We start from the raw sequence: 17599 nt of genomic DNA, 5'->3' as shown, positions 1-17599 counted from the left end.
GTGTGTTTGCAGTGGGTGGGCTGGGACCGGGATGGTGACTGACACATCCATAGTGCCCTCGTTAACATCGCTAACATCCGTGTCTATGTTCCCCGCCTCCTCACTAAGATTCTACTCTGCCGTTTGAATGTCATTAAGTGCGAAGCGGGTCCTCGCCGTCTGCTACTGTACTCCACCGACTCACACAGCCGACGCTGCGATGATGGGGGATCGGGAAGGGGCGATGGAGGGTGGGGCTCGGAGATGTCCGACCGTGCATGAGACGGGGGTCTTTGATGACCTGCCGCCGTTCACAATCGAGTCTTCTTCACAACTCCGCAGAGAGATTAGACTCCCTCTTCGTTCTCCTCTGATCACGCACAGACACTCGGCATCACACACACACACACACACACACACACACACACACACACACACACACACACACACACACAGGGGCCTGCCAGTAGACCATTAAGATTTAATGGAACCTCATGAAAACTAATTGAGTGTTCAGAATCCTTGAGAGCGCTGACTAGTAGAGCTGAATACCGCACGGATCCAGACCAAAGACTTCCACAACACACCTGGCGGATATTTAGCCTCATGCTTTAAGCCCATGCTTTGGTAGCAGATCTAGAACAGCCAGGCGGTGGCTTAACAACCAGCAGTGCACTCATGTGATCCCTGCACCCCTGTCGTTGTTTGCTTCGTACCCAGGTTGTTCTACATCCGACCCCTAACAGCCCCAAGCAGTCGGAGCTGCACAAGATGGCGCTGACCAAGGCCTGTCCCGACCACGACCTGAAGATCAAACTGGCCATCCGCATGGACAAACCACAGAACATGAAGCATTCTGGGTAAGAGCAATGCCAGGCGAGCATTCTAGCAACTTCTCCACACTGCTGCTTATTGTTCTCCTATGTCTTATGGAGCTCCGGCCTCCTTAGAATCATTGGCCTACTTTCTAGACACCTAAGAATGGAAAAGTACTGAGGTGTGTTACTCCCCCTGGTGGATAGTAACAGGTATTGAGCGCCGTGCGGCTTTCTCAAGAAATGCTCTGAAAAGGTATTGAGGGCAATAGTTGTGCATATGACACAGGGCGTCTCTCCAACGCAGCCTGTGTCCTGTTTAACCCATTACCAGAGATGAACTGTAACGTTGCGCATCGTGTTTGACAGATATCTGTGGGCATTTGGCAAAAATGTGTGGAAGCGCTGGAAGAAACGCTTCTTCGTTCTAGTACAGGTGGGTACCGGAACATTACTGTGGTTCCCACTACTAGCAAATACTATGATGGAGGGTACAGTTTCCATCTGGTTTGGTGATGTCCGGTCCTCTGTTCTTCAGGTGAGCCAGTACACATTTGCCATGTGCAGCTACAGAGAGAAGAAGTCTGAGCCTCAAGAACTTCTGCAGCTGGATGGGTACACGGTGGATTACACTGACCCCCAACCAGGTAGGAGAACACACACACACACACACACACACACACACACTGCAACAGACTCACACTCGTACACACACACAAGACCTCCGTCCAAACCAGCCTAAGATGTGATGTGTGTGTGTGTGTGTGTGTGTGTGTGTGTGTGTGTGTGTGTGTGTGTGTGTGTGGTCAGGCTTGGATGGCGGCCGGGCGTTCTTTAACGCCGTGAAGGAGGGCGATACCGTGATCTTCGCCAGTGATGACGAGCAGGACCGCATCTTGTGGGTCCAGGCCATGTACCGGGCCACCGGCCAGTCCCACAAGCCCATCCCGCCCACTCAGGTCCAGAAACTCAACTCCAAGGGGGGCGCCGCGGCCCAGATGGACGCTCCCATCTCTCAGTTCTGTAAGTAGCGCCGGTCCACAACATCCTCCCTCACCTCCGCTGACAGCAGGTTCCATCCCTATAGACCAGCTAACAGCAGGTTCCATCCCTAGACCAGCTAACAGCAGGTTCCATCCCTAGACCAGCTGACAGCAGGTTCCATCCCTTAGACCAGCTAACAGCAGGTTCCATCCCTTAGACCAGTAACAGCAGGTTCCATCCTTATAGACCAGTAACAGCAGGTTCCATCCTTATAGACCAGTAACAGCAGGTTCCATCCTTATAGACCAGTAACAGCAGGTTCCATCCTTATAGACCAGTAACAGCAGGTTCCATCCTTATAGACCAGTAACAGCAGGTTCCATCCCTATAGACCAGTAACAGCAGGTTCCATCCTTATAGACCAGTAACAGCAGGTTCCATCCCTAGACCAGCTAACAGCAGGTTCCATCCCTACAGACCAGCTAACAGCAGGTTCCATCCCTACAGACCAGCTGACAGCAGGTTCCATCCCTACAGACCAGCTAACAGCAGGTTCCATCCGTACAGACCAGCTAACAGCAGGTTCCATCCCTAGACCAGCTAACAGCAGGTTCCATCCCTACAGACCAGCTAACAGCAGGTTCCATCCCTACAGACCAGCTGACAGCAGGTTCCATCCCTACAGACCAGCTAACAGCAGGTTCCATCCCTAGACCAGCTAACAGCAGGTTCCATCCCTACAGACCAGCTAACAGCAGGTTCCATCCCTACAGACCAGCTAACAGCAGGTTCCATCCCTAGACCAGCTAACAGCAGGTTCCATCCCTAGACCAGCTGACAGCAGGTTCCATCCCTATAGACCAGCTGACAGTAGTATCACACTGGTCTGTCCTGCATCCACTTTGGCCTCCACTCATGGTAACCAGTCACATGTATTTAAAGGCGCAAGTTCACATTAGTCTGCTATCTAAACGCCCACCGAGCTGACCAATAACCGAGGCGGAAGGAAGGCTTAACAACGAGCTAAATACTGTAGATCATGAAATAGATGAGCTAGCCTGCTGGTCTGTGATTGGCTAGCGGTGCTCTCTGGCTCGGTATGTTTGTGACACTGAAAGGGGTCCCTGTGAGTTCAGTCTGGTCCCTCTCAGAACTATTAGAGAGCAGCAGCGTAGCTTCCTGTCTCTCCTCAGCGTGCCACGCCCTCCTCGACTTTCCCTCAGGGCCGTTCCTGTCTAGTCAGACTTCTCTGTAGTTTTAACCGCTCTGTCACTTTACTTGCACCTTTAAGCAGCCATCTCTGGTCAGGTAGACAACTGAAGGTAAGCTCGTCTGTGGTGGTGTGACATCTGCAACACGTCCTGTTGTAAATGTCTCTCCTGTGCACCCCTCATATAAAGAAACCTAATTAGACTTTACAATCGCAGTTTAATAAGGGAATCAAACAAGGATAGTATGCTGTTTTCCTCAGTTGGAATAAGACACCTTACCTTGATTGGCTTAACTAAATCTTTGTTTTTGTCTGCTCGAATTTCACATTGTCAGTAAGTACACTCACTGCAGTCCAAGTTCCGTCCAAGTTACGTTTGGCTTTCATATATGAACAAATGTACATTATATTTGACGTCAACTTGTACAACACTTAATAACACTCCACAAAAATAGATCCTGCTATTCAAAACAAAACATCTATCTTTTGGTGTGCATCTTTCAACTTCTTTAATTTGTTTTGATTACAATTTTACTGTCCTAAACTTATGCTTGTTGAATAAAATATTTTTTCCCCTCACAACATTGGCATTTTTGTTATTTAACTCTTAAACACTAGGATAGGTCTTTAGCAGAAATAATAGCAGAACAAGTCAGATAATACAGAAAAAGTCATGTTTACAGAAACCAGTGTTTTAATAGATTGTACTCTAAAGATTTTATTTTTATTTTTTACATGAACATAAATTCTCAGTTGTTTCTCCATAGATGTATTTGCCCAGTATGTGACGGTTGTTGTGGTTAGTTGACTCCTCTGATACCAGCCATTCAAAGCCCCCTCACAGTGGCACAGCCCCTCCCCCTTCTCTGAAACATCGTGGCACCATGTTTCCACCCCCCCCCCCCACCCCCATCCCCGTGGTCTTGAATGGCTCAGGAACCATAACACACACCCCTCCTGACTCTGCTGCAGATACCTGGTCTGGTTCTAGAACGAAAGACGAATGAAGGATACTTCATTGTTAGCTAGTATTTCCTTTTAGCCAAGCCAGGGCCTTCATTCATTCTTCCTAGAAGGACACTCGCATCATTCACTAATAAAACTAACCCTCCATACTGGAGGCTCCCTGAGGTAAGTGAATGGGCCGGTGGCCCTCTGGTTAAAGCTCTTATACTGTATATATACATACACATCATCAGAGCAGAATAATAGTATTGCCCCCCCCCCCCCAAAAAAAAAAAAGAAAGAAAAATTGAGTCTGAATTGATAAATTGAAGAAATTTTGACGGGTTCGACAAGAACGTCCTGTTTACCTCTGTCTGGTTTGGTTTGATAACTACCTCTAACAAGGCTGAGCCAATAGTATTACGACGTTGGTACCACATGGTATGTCGGGAGCCAATCAGGAGTCCTAATACTAGGGTCACAAGCTTTGCTAGAGTCGTTTTTTTTTTTTTTTAAAGGATTAGTCTACAGTACATCGAAATCTTGACTATGCCATCTTTAAAAAGACAGATTGTTGTTTGGTTTGTATCCCTTTAAAAATACATAAAGACATACACATTGTCAGTGAAGCAGCTTTGTGTGAAGCAAATAAACTACAATTCTAGTCCAGACTAAGCAACTGCAGAAGAGTGATGAGAATCCTAACTGTAACTTTCTTTCTTTCTTTCTCGTATATTCTCTCTCTCTCTCTCTCTCTCTCTCTGTCTCCACCTGTCTTTGTATTTTAATACGCACATACCCACACATGCTCAAACAGCGCCACCCACAGACTCTCTCATGTCGGTACAGGTTGGTGTTTGTGTTTTCAGTTGTGTCCTTTCTTCCTCATGCTTTGCTTGTTACTCTTGTTCAGTGCTGCGGTTCTAGGTCAGGGCCTCTCCTGTGTGCTCCTCCAGCTGTGTTGCTAGTCTTTATGTTATTCTGGTTTGTTCCTTCTTACCCTGCTGTCTTCTAGCTGGACTGAAGGGTAAGTGCTTCCCTGTAGCCGCCACAGCTCAGATAATCCCCGCCGATTATCTGACTAATGCAACGTGCTTCTCTCTCTCTTTCCCTCTCCTCTCCAGTCTCACCTCATGTCTTAGACATCAGTAGACAACTTATTTTTTCTTTTTTTTGTGTCCTCAGTTCGAGGGTTGAAGCATACGCTTCCATTTATGTCGGTTTAGGGCGCATGTACTTGAGCGGTAGAATTATATTTTGGCTCAGTGATGATTAAAGTCAATATTCTAGTTAGGCTATTATTTGTGCATAATTGCCTTCTCTCCTTGCTGTAGCCATATTGGTGTTAAAGGTCCCTCAGAGTAAAGCAGATAGGCCTAGATGGTGCTGCCATCAGAAAAGAATTCAGAATTTGCTCTGGATGCAAATTCAGTCTATTACTGTAATAGCAAGTTGAATTTATTTTTGATAGAGAGAAAAGATGAGATTTTAAATTAATGTTATATCTTTTATAGCATTAGTGCATTAACAGTTTGGAAGGACCACTATCCTACGGAAGAGCATTAGGGCCAACAACTGAATTTATTATTTTTTTAAGCTTCTGAGTTTAAAGTCAGAATTTCTGACTTTAAAGTCAGAATTTCTGAGAAAAAAGTCAGAAATAACTTCTGAGATTAAAGTCAGAATTTCTGAGATTAAAGTCAGAATTTCTGAGAAAAAAAACTCAGAATTTCTGACTTTAAAGTCAGAATTTCTGAGAAAAAAGTCAGAAATAACTTCTGAGATTAAAGTCAGAATTTCTGAGAAAAAAGTCAGAAATAACTTCTGAGATTAAAGTCAGAATTTCTGAGATTAAAGTCAGAATTTCTGAGAAAAAAGTCAGAAATAACTTCTGAGAAAAAATAATTTCTGACTTTAAACTAAGAATCTTAAAAAAAAAAAAAACTCTGCTGTTGGCCCTAATGCTCTTCCGTACTATCCTACTATGGAAACTGGTTGGATAATAATAAAACCCACACACACATATTGTAATAAAGAATTTTAAATATGCTTCTAATGAGTAGACTAGTTGGACAGCTGACAGTGTGATAGTAGTTTTGACTCTTCAGTGGAATTCTCTGCTAACCCTGTGTTGACCAGATCCATGCTTTACCTCAGAGGGCTCAATTGCTTAAAAGTTATTTTCTTTTGGCTTCTCTTCATGAGAGTTGGCAAATATGTATGCGGAGTATTCTGAATGCGAATGACAAGGAGTAGCCACTGCCCTCTCTCCTTACCATAAGATACTCCAACCCCGTCCCAGTAGATGGGCCTGTAGATAGAGGCTAGGCCTGTAGTAGCGCCCCCTGGAGGCGGTGATCTTATTTTTGGTTTGTTTTGATTGCCCTCTACTGCCTGTGCAGGAGAACACCTGTGTCATGTGTCCATTATGTTGATGGATTTACAGGAAGTTTGATTTTTATTTTCCCGCCCATCTCCCAGAGAATGACCCAGTTCTGCCTCTGTCAGCTTCATGCTATATACCCATGTACTTGCACCAGACTGTATTGCTACCCCGTTTAGAGTTCTCCGGTAGTGGTATGCCTGTTAGTGTGCTCTTTAGAGTTCATGAATACACTGCAACATACTCAAGTATTGTCAACTTGCAAATGCTTAGACAAAAGGAATGCCAAAAGATGAAATCCAAAGTTGAAAATGAGTCTGCAGATGTGCATGACATTGGGAAGCTCAATGAGAAGTCACACTGTCTCACAGCATGTGATGATATAATGTTTTGTAACTGAGAATTTACTTATATTCACATCCAAAATAATTCAGCCTCTTTATTCATCTTGCCCTTCAGCTTGTCGTCATGAAGAAGAGATCACCAACACAGTCTGATAATATCCATAGTCCATTCAGTCTGTCTATTCTGAAATCAAACTCCATTCCTACATATTTTTTTATATTTAGAAGTCCCTCCACCTGCCCCTGTCTTATTCCAGGCACTCACTCTTTCATACAGTGTTTGTAGCACCCCCTTCTGGTCTGATCTCCAACTGTCTCTCTTCCCTGTTTCTCCCCCACAACTCTCTCTCTCTCTCTCTCTCTCTCTCTCTCTCTCTCTCTCTCTCTTCACCCATAATATGGTCCTCTGCATCTCCCTCCCATTCTCAGGCCACTCTCGATCCCTTCTTTTTTTCTACTGCTCTCTCATCCAACACTGTCCCCCCTGTTAACAACTAGTCTGCTCTCATCCAACACTGTCCCGTCTGTTAACAACTAGTCTGCTCTCATCCAACACTGTCCCCCCTGTTAACAACTAGTCTGCTCTCTTGTCCAACACTGTCACGTCTGTTAACTAGTCTGCTCTCATCCAACACTGTCCCGTCTGTTAACAACTAGTCTGCTCTCATCCAACACTGTCCCCCCTGTTAACAACTAGTCTGCTCTCATCCAACACTGTCCCCCCTGTTAACAACTAGTCTGCTCTCATCCAACACTGTCCCCCCTGTTAACAACTAGTCTGCTCTCATCCAACACTGTCCCCCCTGTTAACAACTAGTCTGCTCTCATCCAACACTGTCCCCCCTGTTAACAACTAGTCTGCTCTCTCATCCAACACTGTCCCCCCTGTTAACAACTAGTCTGCTCTCATCCAACACTGTCCCCCCTGTTAACAACTAGTCTGCTCTCATCCAACACTGTCCCGTCTGTTAACAACTAGTCTGCTCTCTCATCCAACACTGTCCCGTCTGTTAACAACTAGTCTGCTCTCTCATCCAACACTGTCCCGTCTGTTAACAACTAGTCTGCTCTCATCCAACACTGTCCCGTCTGTTAATAACTAGTCTGCTCTCTCATCCAACACTGTCCCCCCTGTTAACAACTAGTCTGCTCTCATCCAACACTGTCCCCCCTGTTAACAACTAGTCTGCTCTCTCATCCAACACTGTCCCCCCTGTTAACAACTAGTCTGCTCTCATCCAACACTGTCCCGTCTGTTAACAACTAGTCTGCTCTCTCATCCAACACTGTCCCGTCTGTTAACAACTAGTCTGCTCTCTCATCCAACACTGTCCCGTCTGTTAACAACTAGTCTGCTCTCTTGTCCAACACTGTCACGTCTGTTAACAACTAGTCTGCTCTCTTGTCCAACACTGTCCCGTCTGTTAATAACTAGTCTGCTCTCATCCAACACTGTCCCCCCTGTTAACAACTAGTCTGCTCTCTCATCCAACACTGTCCCGTCTGTTAATAACTAGTCTGCTCTCATCCAACACTGTCCCCCCTGTTAACAACTAGTCTGCTCTCTCATCCAACACTGTCCCGTCTGTTAATAACTAGTCTGCTCTCTCATCCAACACTGTCCCCCCTGTTAACAACTAGTCTGCTCTCATCCAACACTGTCCCCCCTGTTAACAACTAGTCTGCTCTCTTGTCCAACACTGTCACGTCTGTTAACTAGTCTGCTCTCATCCAACACTGTCCCCCCTGTTAACAACTAGTCTGCTCTCATCCAACACTGTCCCCCCTGTTAACAACTAGTCTGCTCTCATCCAACACTGTCCCCCCTGTTAACAACTAGTCTGCTCTCATCCAACACTGTCCCCCCTGTTAACAACTAGTCTGCTCTCTCATCCAACACTGTCCCCCCTGTTAACAACTAGTCTGCTCTCTCATCCAACACTGTCCCGTCTGTTAACAACTAGTCTGCTCTCATCCAACACTGTCCCCCCTGTTAACAACTAGTCTGCTCTCTCATCCAACACTGTCCCGTCTGTTAACAACTAGTCTGCTCTCATCCAACACTGTCCCCCCTGTTAACAACTAGTCTGCTCTCTCATCCAACACTGTCCCGTCTGTTAACAACTAGTCTGCTCTCATCCAACACTGTCCCGTCTGTTAACAACTAGTCTGCTCTCATCCAACACTGTCCCCCCTGTTAACAACTAGTCTGCTCTCATCCAACACTGTCCCCCCTGTTAACAACTAGTCTGCTCTCATCCAACACTGTCCCCCCTGTTAATAACTAGTCTGCTCTCTCATCCAACACTGTCCCGTCTGTTAATAACTAGTCTGCTCTCATCCAACACTGTCCCCCCTGTTAACAGGGAGTCTGTTGCTCTACGTCTCCCACATCTCGCCCCCCTCATGTCTCTGGCTCACCTTGCTGAGGCGTTCTCTCTCCCCAACCCCCCCCCCCCCTGCCCTCCTGACCCCCCACGGTGCCTCTGTGGTTGGAGCTCCTCTGGTGATAGATACACTTGTGAGGATGAAGAAGCAGGCAGCTACGTAGTTCACCTCTATCAAGATAGCGTCATCAGCTGTGGCCCCTCCCCAAGATGTCAACAAATGATTGACAGCCCCCCCCCCCCCCCACACACACACACACAACATCCCCAGACGCATCATCAACACTCATCTCAAGACAGCTGAGAGCGTCCACCTCTCTTACCCTCTATCAGTTCTCTCCACCGCCATTCCTCCATTACTGATATACTCAGTATGTGTACCGTACGACTGGTGTATGGAACACTAGGAATTATATGGGCATGTCTCTTTGGGGTAATTATGTTATTGTGCTTTTTCAGGCTTGGTTCTGTGTTCAGTATGATCCTCTGTCTTCGTTAAAGCTCATACAGAAGTTTAGAGATAATAACCGCAGAATAAAAATAAAAAACAACCTGTAAATCTGCATTTGAGAAAAAGAGAAAACAAATGTTTTTTATTCCGTTTTTTTTTTTTCATGACTTAACAAAGCATGCATACTCATCACCTGACAGCTGCCAGACTGTTTGAGAGCAGAGTGCCTGTTTTTGATTGACACACGGTTGCCCCAGAGCCGGTGTTCCCTGCCCAAGAAAAAGCTCTACAGAGAAACCCCAATCCACTTTTTTTAAAATCGATTTCAAGACTTAGTAAAAAAAAAAAAAAACACTCCTTCCTCTGATTTCTGTCTTGTTCTTTTTTTCCAGCACACAAGCCATGATTTGTGAGCATTCTGAGTGACATTCACCAATCGAATGGCAGAATCTATTGAACACATATGAGAATGCCTCCTAAGCTTTAAAACCAACACGTTCTCAAAACCCTTATAATTAAAACGCCTACCTCAGGGCTTGTTACACATACAGCAAAAAGCTGCATGCGTGCACATATACAGTAGAACGCTCCAATCCCTTCGAGCTTATATATCGACTTCCAGACCAGCTCTATTTACTCCATCTGACACAATGCAAGTTGACAATGTAAGCTGTGAGTGTTTATAATTTGCCCTAGCTGTAGGCAGAGTGGCCCGGTGTTTTGTGTGTTGTGTTGAGGCGGTTCCGCTACGTGGCGTTGACGTTCTCTCCTCTGACCCCATGTTCTCCCCGCGGCGCCGGGCCGGGCAGACGCGGACCGAGCTCAGAAACACGGCATGGACGAGTTCATCTCCGCTAACCCCTGCAGCTTTGACCACGCCTCCCTTTTTGGGATGGTGCAGCGCCTCACCCTGGACCACAGGCTCAATGACACCTTCTGCTGCCTGGTGAGGGATCTTTACCTTTAAGATGTGGACCTTTACCTTTAAGATGTGGACTTTACCTTTAAGATGTGGGAGCTATGAGGAAACTGGGGGTACGTAGACTAGGGGATGTGGAATACATGGATTAGGGGGTTTTATCAACAGGATACTATTGACATGCACGTGATATTGTAATTCATGCTGACATGCATTTTGAATGAACTGAAATGTGATGATGCTGTATTTTTTATGGCTGCTATAGATAGATGCTACTGTGGTCCTATTTCGTGGAGCTCCGTCCCACAAGGCTAGCTCCTATTGGCTTGTGAAACCCAACCAGCTACATTTGACTGAAGAACCTGTGTCCAACCAGGTCCAGTGCACCACTGTATAAGCGGGCTTGCCTGCACAACTGCTCCTTTGAAATTTTCAGCTCACAAAGACGACTGAGAAGAGAAGAACTGAAGACGACTACTCAGCGACTCACCGTGGAGACGGTGGCGTCCACCAGGGACCCCCGGTCGGCGCTGCCTAGTCTACCAGATAGATTCTGCGGTTGCGGCGCTCGCTACAGCGGCGTGGGACATCCTCTCTGCTTCCGCTGTATGGGGCCGCGGCACTCCAGGGCGGGTCTGATGCCGTCTCCTCACTGCCAGACCTGCGCTCAACGTGAGCCTCTGGAGAAGCTTCGCCGGGCGCAGTTCTTCGTCTGCCTCCCACCGCCGCTGGGGAACCAAGATCCTATACCCGCGGAGGGCGGCTCAGACGGGGTTGAAGATGTCGGCGGTCCGCTTTCTGCAGCCTGCGCCAAAGCTGTCCCTCCCTCCGTCTGTTGATGAGGCAGGAGAAGGAGTTTTCTGAGACCGACGACGACTCACCCTCAGAAGCCCAGGATACTAGGGGCTCGTCATCCAGTGATCCCGGGTCTTTCGACAGTGATTCCCCGAAGCGCATTGCCTCCTTACTCCATTTGTGTGGTGACGGCATTGAGACCACTGCGTCGGCAGGGCATCAGAACCCTCGCGTACCTGGACGATCTGCTGGTTCTGGCTCCGTCGCCTATTCTGGTATGCGGAGGCGATGGCCACTTCTGTGGAACCACAGTTCATCCCTCAGTGGCCGAACATTTCTCGATTTGAGCGCCTCCGGTTCTGGAGTGGCCGCTGGTGGCCTGGCTCTTGAACGGCGGAGATTATCTGAGAGAGGACTCTCTCCGGCTGTGATCAGTACGGTTCAGAGTGCGCCCACGTGGCGCCCGCTGCCACGGTTTGCTCTGGTAAGTGAGCTGCTTTTACACGCTGGTGTGAAGAGAGTGATGTCGCTCCTGCTCGGTTGAGATGATCTTGGAATGTCTTCAACACCTGATGGATCATGGAGACGGTTTAGCTGCATCCACTATCAAAGTGTACGCATGCGTTATTTTCACGGTTTTTGGGCATCCCCTGATTAGACCGGTGTGCACCGTCTTCGCCCAGTGTGTAAAGGCCAGCAAGGGTGTATGGTGCAGTCGTGTAGCTCCACTTATGCCAATAGGAGCTAGCCCTGTGGGGCAGGGCTCCACGAAATAGAACGATGGTTACGCATTGTAACCCTAGTTCTATGATGGAACTGACTTGCTGACCCTGCAGTCTGCTCGCTGAAAATTTCGGTTAGAAGCAGTTGTGCAGGCGAAGCCCGCTTACTGTATACAATGGTGCACCGGACTTGGTTGGACACAGGTTTTTTTCCTCAGTCAAATGGAGCTGGCTCAGCCAATAGGAGCTAGCCCTGTGGCAGGGCTGAAAATTAACATCTGCCACTGGCCAAATGCAGGTAAAATTTCCAATTGGCGACTAGATTTCGGAAGGCTATCTGAAAAAAAAAATTTGATTAGATTTTTTCATCTACAGTCCCCTTGGCAGGTGACTCACCATGAGCCAAAAAGTTAATTTTCACCCCTGCCTGTGGGGCTCCGCACTACTCATAGAACTAGGGTTACAATGCGTAACCATCGTTTTTGTTTGTGATTGTATGTGTCTACAGTATATGTGTTTTTAATGTGTTCTGTGCAACAAATTGCCTCCTTTAGGACATGAAAGTTTTGTCTAAGTCTTTACTGCACCCCTCTGAGGATTGACCTCCCTGCCGAGCAGGCTTGGTTCAGTCCAGTTGTTCTGTGCAGTTCCTCCTGTATGAATGTGCCTGAACCCCCCCGTCTGTGTGCGTCCGGCAGGGTTGGTTCAGCCCGGGCCAGGTGTTTGTAATGGACGAGTACTGCGCCAGGAACGGGGTCCGGGGGTGTCACAGACACCTGTGCTACCTGGGCGACCTGCTGCAGCGGGCGGAGAACGGGGCGATGATCGACCCCACCCTGCTGCACTACAGCTTCGCCTTCTGCGCCTCGCATGTCCACGGCAACAGGTGCGAACCGACCCCCTCCGCGAGACCACGAGAGCTATACAGTAGGAAGGACTTACTGTATTGTGGTCTGGAGTCTGGAGAGAGGACTGGGACATGCATCCCCCGGTCAGAAAGGAAATGGCTAGAGAAAGGGTCAAACTCGTCTGAACTAGAAAGCAGCCAATCATCATTCTCATCCCATCATTGTATGATTTGCCATTGGTGTCTTCTTGTGTGGCATTATATTATGTTTCTAAATCATCATTCTATTATGTTTTAAAATCCTCATTCTCTTATGTTTCTAAATCAATTTTCGTTTTTAATCTGCTTAATATTTATATCCTTCGTTTTTTTGATGGTGCATGTTCGATCCATGATGTCCTTTTTCTCTTTCTTTCTTTCTTTCTTTCTTTCTTTCTTTCTTTCTTTCTTTCTTTCTTTCTTTCTTTCTTTCTTTTTGTCCTCTGAACTCCACGTTGCTCACCCTAACCCAATCCTAACCCAACCCTAACCCAACTTTAAACCTAACCCGACCCTCCCATCATGCTTCCCCTAAAGTCAGAGAGGGCAGCAGCTACTGGGGGCCGCTGCTGGGGTCGGAGGGCCCCGGGACCCCAAACAGCTCTCTCAACCCAGAGCCAGGGGCTAGCTCGAAAGGGCCTAGAATGAAGTTTAGAAAGAAAAGGCACAGCGCCAAATCACAGCTCAACCAACAGACCAAGAGGTAAGCTTTAGTATAGTCACGCAGTCAATGTGTTTTATTCAGAGGGGGAGGTCAGTTGGCCATCAATATGAAGTTTTTACTGAAGTTTTACTCTCAAGCTGCAGCACACAGGTCTTGGAGGATGAACTGGCCTTGCTCTTCTGGTGCAAGATCTCACGTTCGGCTCAGATAACAGGGTCTCCTACCCAGAGCTTCGGGAGGGTTAGCTGACTTGTTTGTCCATCCTTCTCCAGGCCAGACGGGTTGAGCACAGTCAAAGTGGATGAAAAGGAACGTTTTGAAGAAATCAAAGAGCGGTTGCGTGTGATCCTGGAGAACCAGATCACTCATTTCAGGTGATTGTTGCTGCTGCCAGTTTTTTACATCACCAACATTTTCTTCTGCCTGGTTTAACATTGCAATTACTATGTGAACACATAGGAACATAGAAATAATTTCCTAGAAACTATTTCTGGAACTGACATGTGAAGATGAACTGATTTACATTGCAATTACTATGTGAACACATAGGAACATAGAAATAATTTCCTAGAAACTATTTCTGGAACTGACATGGGAAGATGAACAACGGGCCTTACAACCGGCCTAACAAGAACCGTTTTCGTTTGAGCGTGTTCTACTGTAGTGTTGAGTTTCAGGGCCACTTCATTGTGACCTTCTCGTCCCTGTAGGTACTGCTTCCCGTTCGGCCGTCCTGAGGGAGCTCTGAAGGCCACGCTGTCTTTACTTGAGAGGGTTTGTAACCTGAGTAATAATAATAATAACAATAAATTGTTCTTATAGTGCACTTTACATTCTGAGAAATCTCAAAGTGCTAAAGTGCTAAGTGATAAAGCAAAGGTTAAAAACAATGTAGTACATTCATCCAGGCTCCACATCCATTACACATCCAACACATCTACAACCAAGTCACATCCAACGCATTATTACAATAATAGATCATACAATAATAAAAACATGATGCAAGCATTACAGGAAGTAGCATGTGATGGCGGGAGATAAATGTTACAGCGCACTGCTGCATAGAACCCTGCTGTGCAGGAGAACCCTGTAGAACACACTGTAGAACACGATACAGCACAGAGCACTGTAGATCCTGGTAGCACACGGCGACGACGTTCACGTTAATTAGCCGCCGCCGCAACCGCCGCGAAACATTAACGGTGCGTTACTGACAGAAAAAAACATTTAGCTCACTTGATCGTTTTGATGAGAGGATATTAACACCACGACTGTTTTGAAGACTTGTTTCCATCCTGGTCCCGCAGGTCCTGATGAAGGACATAGTTACTCCGGTCCCCCAGGAGGAGGTGAAGGGGGTCATCCGAAAATGTCTGGAGCAGGCCGCTCAGCTCAACTACCAACGAATCACGGACTACGCTCAGATCGAAGGTAACTACACTACCCACAAAACCCACCGATGGTGTGTTACAGCAGAGTCAATGATACCGCCAGCGCTGCTGAAATAAAGTTGTCTAATTGATAAGATTCTCAATTCAGCAATACGTATTGATTTTCTGATTAACTACAGTAAAAACCGTCGGTTTTATTGTCAAGAGATGGCGCAGATTTACACGCTTGTTGGATTTGCAGATTCCGTATCAACTGTACGTTCAAGGTAACATCTGACTTGTGGTCTTAAGTCATGGTTTCAGTCTCCATTCTAGTGACTCACGAGTCTCCGAGGTTGTAGCCTGACGCGCGCCAGATGGTTTGTTTCACTCAACCATCTTCGGAAGCTTCATTGGAAACTGTTTGAAAAAGGGCAGGCACTTGGTCAGGTGATTGCATGAACTGTCTATCACGGGTAAATCAAATTCTTACCGAAGCCAGTCGGGAGAAGAGTGAAAACATGCTTTCCGCAGAGAAACGCCTTGAGTGTTGTTATTTGATATTTTCTTTTAATGAAGAAATGCTCTCCGGTTCAGATACTGTATAACTGATGCTATAACAGCATCTACTGTACGCTAACCTTCGCCATCGTTGTTTTAGAATGATTTGCGCGAAGCTGCTATTATTTCCTCTAAGTATGCTGATTGGTCGATCGTTTTCTTATCGGCCAATCAAATAGATCTCTATTGAGCTTTGCCAGACTGATGAGTGGAGTGAAACAATGTGAGCTCGTGAGATCAGGATGGGTCTCTCAAGGCTGCCGAGGTTATGCACAGCTCTTAAAAGGTACAGTAAGCTGGCAGTGGGGCTTCGGAGACGATCTTTATCTGAATTCTTCAGAGGAAATCCTCTCAGAATTCCAAAGATAAGGTTGTGGGCAGAGGGTGTGATTGTAAAGCTACTGTGTTTGCCTCTCGGCCAGTGAACTCTCAGTTTTGTTCCACACCTGCTTTAGCTCTGTGATGTGCTGTAGGTCTTTATTGTAGAGGTGTGTGAGTAAAAATGCATTCAACTCCCAAGACCTGATCTCAGTTGACGTGCTGGCACCGATTGTTGGGCACTCTGGCATGTGGTGTCCGGACGGTTCAGTGCACCTAGTCTCTCCTCCTCTACTGCTGCTCCTCTCTCCTCCTCCACCTCCTCCTCCTCCTCCCCTTCCTCCTCAGTGATTGGCTTGGCCACTTCCATCACCTCTGTCTGACCTCCTCTGGTGAGGAGTGCCTTTTGAAGCCAATGTCATGGAATGCTGGGATTGAACGGTTCCAAACCAGCATCTGTCACTAGCATGTGCTGCTGGGCATTATGGAAGGTCTCTCTTTATAAGCATGAGAATTCTACTCTGCACAGCATCATACTTCCTCCCATCTCTTCTCTTGACCGAGCCATGAATGTAGTCCATGCTTACAAAGAGATACCTGAGGGTGGCAGAGATACTAAGGCATAAAGCGCTTACTATCTTCACCAAGTGAACATATTTCCCCTGTCCTGGTGGTGTTGGTCCAATGACAGGAGCTCCCTGTAGTATCAGAACTGGCGGATTTCACCAGAGTCCGTTGCTGGACCAGGAGACACTCACCAGGACGGCCCTCCTCCCTGACCCCTCCGACCCCTAACCCTGACCCTGACCTCTCCCCTCTGACCCTAGCCTCTTGCATGCCCCGATCCTCCTCTCTCCTGTAGGCCAAAAGAGGGAAATGTTTGAGCACCCTGTCTTCTGCTTGGCGTCTCAAGTGATGGATTTAACCATTCGTGAGTACCTACTTCATCCTCCTCCCCTTCTCTCCTCCTCCCAACACCCTTCTTCCTCACACCCACCTGTCCCCCGGCCCCCACCCCTCTCCCCCCACACCCCCCCCCCCCAACCACCCAGCCATGCCCCGCCCCTCCGTCTGTCCCCCTGTGGTCGTTTTTCTGTGGCTCGTGTCTGTGAGAGAGTGAGTGGGGAAGGCAGCGGTCAGACATGCCAAGGGACCCCCGGGCAGTAGGGACCCCCCGGGGCAGTAGGGACCCCCGGGCAGTAGGGACCCCCCGGGGCAGTAGGGACCCCCCGGGGAAGTCACTGGCCCGCTGCAGCGTCTGTTTGTGAAGAGCCGGTCTGTAAGCATCTGTCTATTTTGCCAGTCGGACGCCCATTCACTGTGACTTGAATGCATTTTTACATTGCTTCTGTGTTATCTCCCTCAGTGGTCTAGTCATGTGTCCGTGCCGCTGCCTGTGTGGTTCGAGGCAGGTAGGATATCACTGCCACACCACGGTACCCACAGCAGGAAAAGGAAAAATATTCATAGTGTTTCAACTCAGTTCAAGTCACCGCCAACGTGTCCTGTCGCTGGTCCTCACAAGCTGTTCTATTGTATGTCTAACTTTTTATTTTATTTTAAATAGTAGTCTGAGCTTTGTATGTGTTGTTGAAAGCATCCTGTTGTCGCTTTTTACTTTAAAATATTCCTCAAATGAATATTTCTGCGTTTCTGTCTTTGTTCCTGGATTTTTGTCTGCTGTCCTTCAGCTCTGCCGGAGCTCTGTGAAGTTCCCCAAACGCTTAGGAGTCAGACGGAGATGAATAACAACTTTGAATCCTCACTGTAGCACTAGATTACAGTGTGTTTATCCTAAACCTATCCTTCTGATCTCTCTTCTCTCTCTCTCTCTCTCTCTCTCTCTCTCTCCCTCTCTCTCTCTCT

The 17599-nt window shown here is 47.3% G+C and overlaps 1 protein-coding gene across 4 annotated transcripts in view; it reads left to right on the top strand.

Annotated features, from left to right (window-relative positions):
• Positions 1–17599, top strand: part of cadpsb (Ca2+-dependent activator protein for secretion b) — a gene marked incomplete at both ends in the record, with an annotated part of 91404 nt that overhangs the window by 51942 nt on the left and 21863 nt on the right. For 2 of the 4 annotated variants that reach the window (XM_084445329.1, XM_084445327.1), the window contains 9 exons: positions 700–839; positions 1164–1230; positions 1333–1441; positions 1605–1817; positions 10308–10444; positions 12633–12820; positions 13757–13858; positions 14195–14258; positions 14792–14915. In XM_084445329.1, coding sequence (XP_084301455.1) covers positions 700–839; positions 1164–1230; positions 1333–1441; positions 1605–1817; positions 10308–10444; positions 12633–12820; positions 13757–13858; positions 14195–14258; positions 14792–14915 — 1144 coding nt within the window. Of the gene's footprint in view, positions 1–699; positions 840–1163; positions 1231–1332; positions 1442–1604; positions 1818–10307; positions 10445–12632; positions 12821–13756; positions 13859–14194; positions 14259–14791; positions 14916–16595; positions 16665–17599 lie in introns of all 4 variants that reach the window. The other 2 variants (XM_084445328.1, XM_084445330.1) reach the window with 2 other exon arrangements.

Source organism: Borostomias antarcticus (genome assembly GCF_949987555.1).
Source record: "Borostomias antarcticus genome assembly, chromosome: 11".
Taxonomy (NCBI): domain Eukaryota; kingdom Metazoa; phylum Chordata; class Actinopteri; order Stomiiformes; family Stomiidae; genus Borostomias; species Borostomias antarcticus.
Note: the sequence above shows the minus strand (reverse complement) of the source record. Positions and strands in the feature narration are given on the sequence as shown.